Source organism: Muntiacus reevesi, chromosome X, assembly GCF_963930625.1.
Source record: "Muntiacus reevesi chromosome X, mMunRee1.1, whole genome shotgun sequence".
NCBI lineage: Eukaryota > Metazoa > Chordata > Mammalia > Artiodactyla > Cervidae > Muntiacus > Muntiacus reevesi.
This window is the reverse complement of record NC_089271.1, coordinates 52,513,646-52,522,490: the sequence shown is the minus strand read 5'-3', so window position 1 is coordinate 52,522,490 and position 8,845 is coordinate 52,513,646. Positions and strand designations below refer to the sequence as shown.

At 38.2% G+C, this 8,845-nt stretch overlaps 1 protein-coding gene across 1 annotated transcript; it reads right to left on the bottom strand.

The window, feature by feature from the left end:
* Nucleotides 1-871: 871 nt before the first annotated feature.
* LOC136154468 (P antigen family member 1-like) lies at nt 872-8,068 on the bottom strand. Its single transcript, XM_065916734.1, has 5 exons — nt 8,026-8,068; nt 7,885-7,970; nt 6,496-6,592; nt 3,364-3,579; nt 872-879 (listed from the first exon to the last, which is right to left on the bottom strand). The coding sequence occupies exons 1-5, from the start codon at nt 8,066-8,068 to the stop codon at nt 872-874; spliced, it is 450 nt and encodes a 149-aa protein (XP_065772806.1).
* Between the last annotated feature and the right edge of the window lie 777 nt (nt 8,069-8,845).

Genomic DNA, 8,845 nt, shown 5'->3' with positions numbered 1-8,845 from the left:
CATTTGTGACCAAACAGCACAGATCAAAATCAAGAACAGTGACTTTTAATTTTCTGTGTACTGAAGATTGATATCAGCATTGAAACAGGAGCACAGTGACAACATCATTAGAAGTATTTGGCAGGGAAGATGGGCACCTCACAAAATTTGAAGGGATGGGTACTCAGTCTTGCCGCTCTAGAGAATTTCGAGGTCTTACATCCCAACTCATTGCATGCAGCTAGCATAACATTGATACCAAAGTTTAAGAAAAAAAATACATGAAATAAAAGTATATGCTAGGTCACTCATGAGGACACACATAATCCTAAACAATTAGGACATAGATTACTCATGACAAAATTGGTTTGGTTTATATTAGGAATATAAAATTGGCTTAAACACAGAAACCTATCAATGTAATTCAACCCATTATCATATTAATAGAGGGAAGTGATCATATCAATAGACGCACTTTAAGCAAAGTAATTATAAAATCGAATGACTCTGATAAAGTATCTACCAAAAAAAGCACAGTTATACATCTTGGGGAAATACTGAAAATTCTCCATTTCTCATCAGGGATAAAACAAGGATGTACACTATCACCAGTTCTATTCAACATTATTTTACTAGGTGGGTCTACCTAATGCCATGAGAAAAGGAAATAAAAGCTATAATGCTTAAAATGACAGGAATGAAATTATTATTCAAACATGATATGATTATGTATGCTGAAAATTGAAAATGACTTAAAGGTAAACTTTTGAACTTAATAAGCATATTTAGCAAGGTTGCTGGGTAGGAAAAAATGGCACACAAAAATTATTTCTCTATATACCAGATCAAACAAAATATAAAATATCCCCAAAAGGTGTAATTTTCAGTGGCATCAAATACCTAGAAATAAATTTAACAAAAGATGTATAAGACTGCAAAACTTTACTGCTGCAAAACTTTATTGAACTTTTTTGAATTTTTTGTTTCAAACTTTTAAGTCAATGTTATAGTAGTTTCAGATGCAATACTGCAAGAATTTTAACAGCCACATTTCCGTCTCAAGAACAGCCTGCGTGGTTACAGTTTGTCTTCATTCAAATCTGTGGTTGCCCTTCACCTGTAAGTTAACAAGCGTTTTGGATTATTAGTTAGAACTTTATTGACACTAAAGGGATACAGAGAACACTACAGTTTTAGATTTATAAATTAGTTTTACAGTTTCAGATTTATAAATTAGTTTTATAAAATGGCCTAAAACCGGAACTCTAAGGATGACCAACCATTGGCTTATCTACAGTTAAACCTCTATAGAGACTTTGAAGGTAAACTTTCAGGCACATTAACATTTGCTAAACACATCACTCTTTCTAGTGATACAGAGAAACAAAGAGACTATTCAAGTTCATAACAAAACCCAATGCTTCTATTCAGATGTAGTTTTAAGTAGAAAGTACAATTTTTTATATTTTCAGTAAAAATCCAAACAATAAAAAAACCTAAGCAACAAAAGAAACTTTTAAAAGTTCATTAAAAAAAAAAAAAAGTTCATTTAAATGTTTTGACTTGAAAAAATAGAACTGCTTAAATGAAAAACAGAAAAGCTAGTACTGCATTTGCTTGGGCTGTAATGTAGAAAAGTACAAAACTCTCTGTGAGCCAGTTTAGCCCTTACCTAGTAGTAGGTTAACCATTTGTCCCTGTTTGCATCCATACTCCTGCTGTAACTATGAGTAGTGACTCTTTATACACACTTTAAAGCATTCCAGTTTGTATAAATTATGTGGTTATGCTAGTTTTAAGCCATTACCATCAAAGGTAAAAAATCACATTGTGAAGGAAAACAGTACCATTTCTCAAGTCTAGAAAGAGAAAAAAACCTGGAAAGCCAAATATCCAGATAGATAGACAATATACTCAATATTTGTCTTTTTCACAATCCTTATTATGGCTACTTGGCGTTTTGTATTTTCTCCAAGATGATTTAAATTGGTGGGTCTTCTACTCACAAATATTTTTTTAAAGAGCAATCTCGATTTATTGGTTGTGTGACTATTACTTTTCCTTCTCTTAATGATTCATACCTGTCCCCTTCCTTTCCCGTTAGGTTTATTTTGTTGCCTTTTATTATTTTTTTTATATTAGATGTTCATGTAGTTTATTACCTTTTCCTTTTTTGATAACATTGTAATTCAAGGCTACAATCTTCCTATGAGTACATCTTAGCCATGTTCAACAGGTTCCTGAAAGTAGCCTGAAAACTGTCTTGTAATGTAAAATGTAATGTAAAATGGACCAAGATTGTAATGTGAAAATATTTAGAAGACTAATGCAGGGTAACTTCTTCCCTAAACATCAAGTGCTTCACTTCAGTTATGATCTTTGAAATTTAATCTTACCAATTTGATGCCTCAAGGCACAAAATTTTCATGCCACATTTGCCATGGTAGAGGTGATTATATCAGTGTCCACATTTTATTAGGAACAGTAGCTTATTAACGCTGACAGTGGAGACAGGGAGCATACTCAGCGTAGGTTAGGTTACTAACACTAACCTCAAGCATCCCTAACTACATGCACTCTCTCTACTTGATCAGCAACAGAGATTAGAAAACTAGACTGTATCTTTTGACACTTCATTCAAGAAAGGATTGAAAATGCAACTGTTTACAATTTTGTCAAATATACATAAATAAAACTTAAAAAAAATAAAATGCAATTGTCTTTAAGAGCCAGAGAATTCAGAATTCAACAGAATCTGAGGAGAGGCATCAGAACTTGAACAGAAAAACAAACCTCAAGCAAAGTGTTTTTGTTCATTTTCTTAGTAGTGATGGAACTTCAAATGTAATTTGACTCAGGTCAGGATTTGATGATTTATAATAAAAAAAAAAACTCACAAAGCAGCTTATCTTTGTATTATATGCAACAGAACCAGAATAAGCAAAAATGAGAACTAAAAATAGTTTTTCAATATCTGATTTGAAGTCACCATTTTTAGAAGAATGAGTTTAGAAGTTAAGGAGTTTGCCCAAAAGTCACACAAATTACATTAGAGTTGGTACTAGAACCTACTTCAGGGTTTCAGTATATTTCATACAAACTGATGTGTGTTACTGCAGAGCTCTATAAAAGTATCTGAAAACTATTAACTGTTGGTTGAAAGGCTTATACTTAAAATTTTTTTAATAATTCAGTATGGCTTTGACCCAATTTGTTTCTATACCTTATAAGAGGCATTTAAGTCAGGCATTTAAGTTCTGAACTACATTTCAAATCATCTGTATATGTGAACTGTTATTAAAACAGTAATCCTATCTCTATATTATTGAAAATATTATGGAAAACAGACACTCTGTAATTCACATGCTTAATAAGATAACATACCCGCTTCTGGCATTTTCATGGGCTCTGGATCCGGCAGTCCCTCCCCCTCAACACCAGGACCATCTCCATGCTCACTACCGGTCTTCGGCTCAGGCTCAGGACCATCTCCATGCTCACCACCAGTCTTCGGCTCAGGCTCAGCCAGTTCCTGTTGATCAGCCTCCAGGGCAGGCCCTTGCACCTCCAGGGCAGGCCCTTGCACCTCCAGGGCAGGCCCTTGCAAATAAAAAGTTTATCAAGTTAAGAAATAAAGTATGAATAAAGTGAAGTTGTTCAGTCCTGTCTGACTCTTTGCGACTCCATGGACTGTAACCCACCAGGCCTCTCTGCCCATGGGGTTTTCCAGGCAGGAATACTGGAGTGGGTTGCTATTTCCTTCTCCAGGTCATCTTCCCCACCCAGGGATAGAACCCGGGTCTCCCACATTGCAGGTCGATGCTTTACCCTCTGAGACACCAGGGAGGCTGAAACATGAATAAGGGAATGGCAATATTCCTTCAGGGTTATGAAATAAGAGCCTTAGTCTACTATGGTAATAAATGTGATGCATGAGAATCACAAAAGCATTATTTCAGGAGTCTGTTACCAAACACCAGGAAAACAGGGTTTCATTACCCCTCTTCCTTTCACAAGACTGCCCTCAAACAAATTAGGTACTTCTTTTGTACTTGTGCATACTGTAATTTGACTGTATTTACCTGTATTTGTATTGTTGTATTGACTGTATTTGTTGTATCTGACTAGACTGTGAGCTCCCTTACATGGCATGAGCAGATAATATATAGAGTGGGGGAAAAAAGTCTTCAAAAATGTAGTGTTATGAATAACAGAAAAACTAAAGAACTATTTCAGATTAAATTAAATAGACATGACAACTAAATGCATCACATGATCCTGGCCTGGACTCTGGATAAAAAAAAAAATTCTATAAAGGGAATTATCAGGACAACTGGAGGTATTTGAACATACACTGTGTATTTAATGATTGCATATTCTCACTAATTTCTTGATTTTGATAACCATACGGTGATCAGCCAAAAAGTGACTTTTTTTTTGTTCTTGGGCTATATATGTATTACTGTACTTACAGTAAAAGGTCATAATGTGTTAACCTTTATCTAAATGACTCAGGATTAAAAAGAGCAAACACATCAATAAGTGTGTATATATGTGTGTGTATATACAGGGGAAGGGAAGAGAATATGAAACCAATGTGGTAAAAACTATTAACAATTCATAAATCTAAGTGAAAAGTATCAGTTAATTGTTCTAGGCTTGCAAATTTTATGTAATTTTGTTTAGAAATATAAAGCAAAAATTAAAGAGAAGATATGACATCTGCATTGTACTTCAGGAAGCCAAGAATTATTTTTAATTGTGGTTTAAAGACATATAACAGGGAATTCCCTGGAGTTCCAGTGGTTAGGACTCCACACTTTCATTGCCAAGTGCCCAGGTTCAATCCATGATCAGGGAACTAAGATCCCACTAAGTCATGTGGCATGCTCAAAAAAAATTTTTTTAGATAACAACAACAACAAAAATTTACCACTTTAACCATTTTTAAGTGTATAGTTCAGTAATGCATCATTAGCAGAAACTAGAAATGGACTTTACATATTTGTTTTCCTGTATTATGAAACCTTTCTTTTAAATGTCAGTCTAAGAATAATTATTTCTGTATAATTGCTGAAGTGTACTAAAAACAGTGAGCCTCTGCTATCTACAAAGCCTGAAGTCTACACCACATATAGGATTTCAATTACAATTAAAATGTAATTTTCTGAAGGGTTATCTGAGTGGATTTGTGGGTCTATGACAAATCTTAACAGTTGTGATGCCCACCCTCTATTGGGATAACCAGAAACTTATTTCATTAAAATAAATAAAAGTTATATTTAAGTCCAAAAGTCCAGTACATAACTTTCCATAAATGAATCCCATTTTTGGTACCAAAAGTAACAGCGAAATTATGAATTACAGTCAAATATACAGGGAGGATAAAGGAAGTATGATAGAAGGAAATGAATGGGCATAGTTGCCCATCAAATTCTAGAAACTTTTACTAGTGGCCCGAATTACCTAAAAGCTTTGCTTCAAAATACTATATATATGCAGGAGAAATAATTTGTCTTTATGTTAATCTTAGAATAATCAATCTTCTGAGGACTTCCTTGGTGGCACAGTAGAAAGGAACCCACCTGCCTTGCATAGGATATGGGTTCAATCTCTGGTTTGGGAAGATTCCACATGCTGCGCAGCAACTAAGCCCATGTGCCACAACTACTGAGCCCTCTCAAGTCACAATTACTGAGTCTGTATACCACAACTATTGAGCACACACACTACAACTATTGAAGCCTGTGCCCTCTAGGGCCCATGAATCACAATTACTAAGCCTGTGTGCCACACTACTGAAGCCCGTAGGCCTAGAGCCTGTCCTCCACAAATATAAGCCACCACAATGAGAAGCCTGCACACTGCAACAAAGAGTAGCCCCTGCCCACAAGAGACAGAGAGCCCACTCTTGTCTCTACTAACAAGAGAGAGCCCACACGCTGCAATAACACAACCAAAACTATTTTAAAAAAAAAACACACTAAACCAGTACACCAGTACCCTGAACTATTCAGCTTTTATCAAACTTCCATGTAAAAATACCAATAACATAAACAATGGCCATCATTCATGACTCATTTCTGGAGTCTCTGTCCTACTACATTGAACTGGGCCAATACTGAGAAACATTACAGTTCAGAGATTTGAGTTTTAAGCAAAATCATTCCACCGTTTTTACAGCCACATTCACAATAAGGAGACTCAAACTTTGGAGTGAAATACAGATTTTGTACTCAATAGTCAAATGCTCTTTAACACAGCCCTTGAGCCTCAATTTTCTCATTTATAAAATGGAGGAAATTTATTATAGTGAGGGATCACCCCAAGCTACAAACTATACTCTCTTCACTTTTCCAGTCAATTTTCAGGCCATGTTTAAGATCACTTTCTACTGCTTTCTTTCCTTCAATTACTAGTATATCATAATACATGAGACATAAAAAAGTGTGCACGAGCATGCATGTGTGTACACACACACACCCAGAGGCATTCCTCTTCCCTTTCCCTTCACACCTGGAAATGCAGATGCTCCTTCATCCTGTCTCTCTTGACGAGGTGGAATGTTCTTCCTTTCAATTGTTGACTCCTCTTCAGGTTCCTCAACCTCGATCTAGGGATGTGTGTGTGCAAAAATGAAAAGCTGTGTTACTAATACATGTCAACAATATACAAAATATAAACATATATTTGATCATAAATAAATCTAAAGACATTTTCCAATACTATTCAAACTTACTCTTAATAAACTTACTCTTCCCACAGTGAGGCTATTCTAAGAACAGCTACCCACAGACTTTAGAAGCTATTTTAATCAAGGTTGGGATGGATGTGTGCAATTTTGTTAATAAGCTTAAGAACATCATCAATCACGAGTCTAATCCTCCTGGATCAATGTCACGGAATACCTTTATCATTATATTCTTCAACAATACTTAAAGGAAACTAATTTCTAATAAAAAAAAAAAAAAACATCAAATGTTAAAACGTTAAAGCCACACTTACAAGTGCCCTGGGATATCCACGACCAAAACCTCTTCCTTTAGGCCTGTATGTTGACTTTATTCTCCGACTCATAGTTCCCACTGAAAACAGAATATTGTCATTTGGAAAATGCCCTTAAGAAAAAAATTTTATTTGAACACTTCCCTGGCCAAAGATGATGCATACAATTTCTGTAAAATTGAAAATATTTTCAAAATAACTCTCAAGGTAATTTAATTGTGCGCGTGCTTTCCAATTACACCAAATCTGGCAACTTGCAAAACCAACTGTTTATGTTAAGGCTAAGTAGACAGAAAAATCATCTTAAAACGCACTTTTTTTTTTTTTAATCACGTCACGTGGCTTTTGGGATCTTAGTTCCCAGACCAAGGTTTGAACCAAGGCCCACCACAGTAAAGCATGTAGTCCTAACCACGGGGCAATCAAGGAATTACCAAGAATACACTTCTGATGAGTTTTGGTTTCACAACTTGATTCACCATCATGGACACTTTTAGTGAAACACTGCTGGAAATTTAAAACTTGAGTGACTACTGATAAAAGTGTCACATTCTCATTTGCCAAGTCCTCCCCCCTCACACCATAAAGCTTTATTGGAACACAAAATCACACTCACTCCTTTATAGTTTGTTTATAGCTATTTTTGCACTAAAATGGCAGACTCAAGCTATGTAAGTTAAGATCTTACGAGACACTCTCCTTCCTATGTACCCTTTTCGAGGCATTACAAATCTAGCAATGCAGTCCAAAACCCCCACAGCCGTCGGTTTCTAGACCTTACCATTACCTCCTGCCCCGCCCCCAGGTCCCGAGCCCCGCAACCGACTCTGGATTCTGTGCTGTGGTCAGTTCCAGGGCCTCCAAGAACCAGCCACAACAAATAATGTACCCGTGACTCACCCCACCTTCACCTGACTCACTGACCTCGTCCACCAACCACCCGCACTCTCCCGCCACCAGGACAAGAGCTATGGCGCCCACGACACCTGTGAGGAGTAAGACAACTCGAGAAACTTTCTCCCCATAGGCTAAAGACCGCACTGCCCAACTCGCCAGAAACCTGCTGGCTCGCCCTCACACTCATGCACACCTAAACTTCAGGCAGATCTGTGGCCCTACCTGGTGAGTCTCAGACAAGTAGAAAGAACCAGACCTTAAGATGCGACACGAACAGCTCGGAATCGAGAGAACGTTACAAATGTTGCACCGCAATGGCCAACGAAACGCACGCAACACTGGCCATACGCACTACTTCTCCGAGCGCTACGTGGGCTGGATTCCCCGACCCTCCCCCCTCCTCCGGAAGGATGACATCCTCCGCCCCCGGCCCCCTCCCGTCAAAGTATAACTCCCGTTTCTGTGCTCTGTCCTCAATCCTAAGGCCTCCAGGACCCAGATCCCTCCAATAGCACCCCAAGACTCACCCCCACCTTCATCTGACTCCCTGAACCCCGCCACCCACTGCCCTAAATCTCCTGCTACCAGGACAAGAGCTCTGGCCGCTGACATCGAGGGCCTTCCTCTTCAAAAGTTAAAGATGGCACCGCCTGACCTGCCCAAAGGCCTCTGGCTCCCCCTGACACACATGCACAATAAAACTCCAGACAGGAAATATCAGCGGGCCTACCCGGTTGGTCTCAGCCAAACAGAAGCAAAACCTAAGATGCGATGCGCACAGTTCGGCACCCAGACCACAGTGCACACACAGCACCGCAAGGCTCGACGTAGAAGTGCGCAACCCTGGGCATGCGCACTATGTCCCTAGTGCGCCACTTGGCTGGTTTCCCTGACCCTCCTCCCTCTCCACAAGCATGACTCTCCCTCGCCCCTCCCCCCGGCCCCGCCACATCCCCTCCATGTA

Excerpts from the sequence above, each read along its gene's own strand:
- LOC136154468 (XM_065916734.1), bottom strand. The coding sequence starts at position 8,068 with ATGAGTGTGAGGGCGAGCCAGCAGGTTTCTGGCGAGTTGGGCA. Across the intron at positions 6,593-7,884 it reads GTGAGTCAGGTGAAGGTGGG|ATCGAGGTTGAGGAACCTGA; the intron begins GTGAGTCACGGG and ends ACACATCCCTAG. Across the intron at positions 3,580-6,495 it reads AGGAGCATCTGCATTTCCAG|GGCCTGCCCTGGAGGTGCAA; the intron begins GTGTGAAGGGAA and ends TTTATTTGCAAG.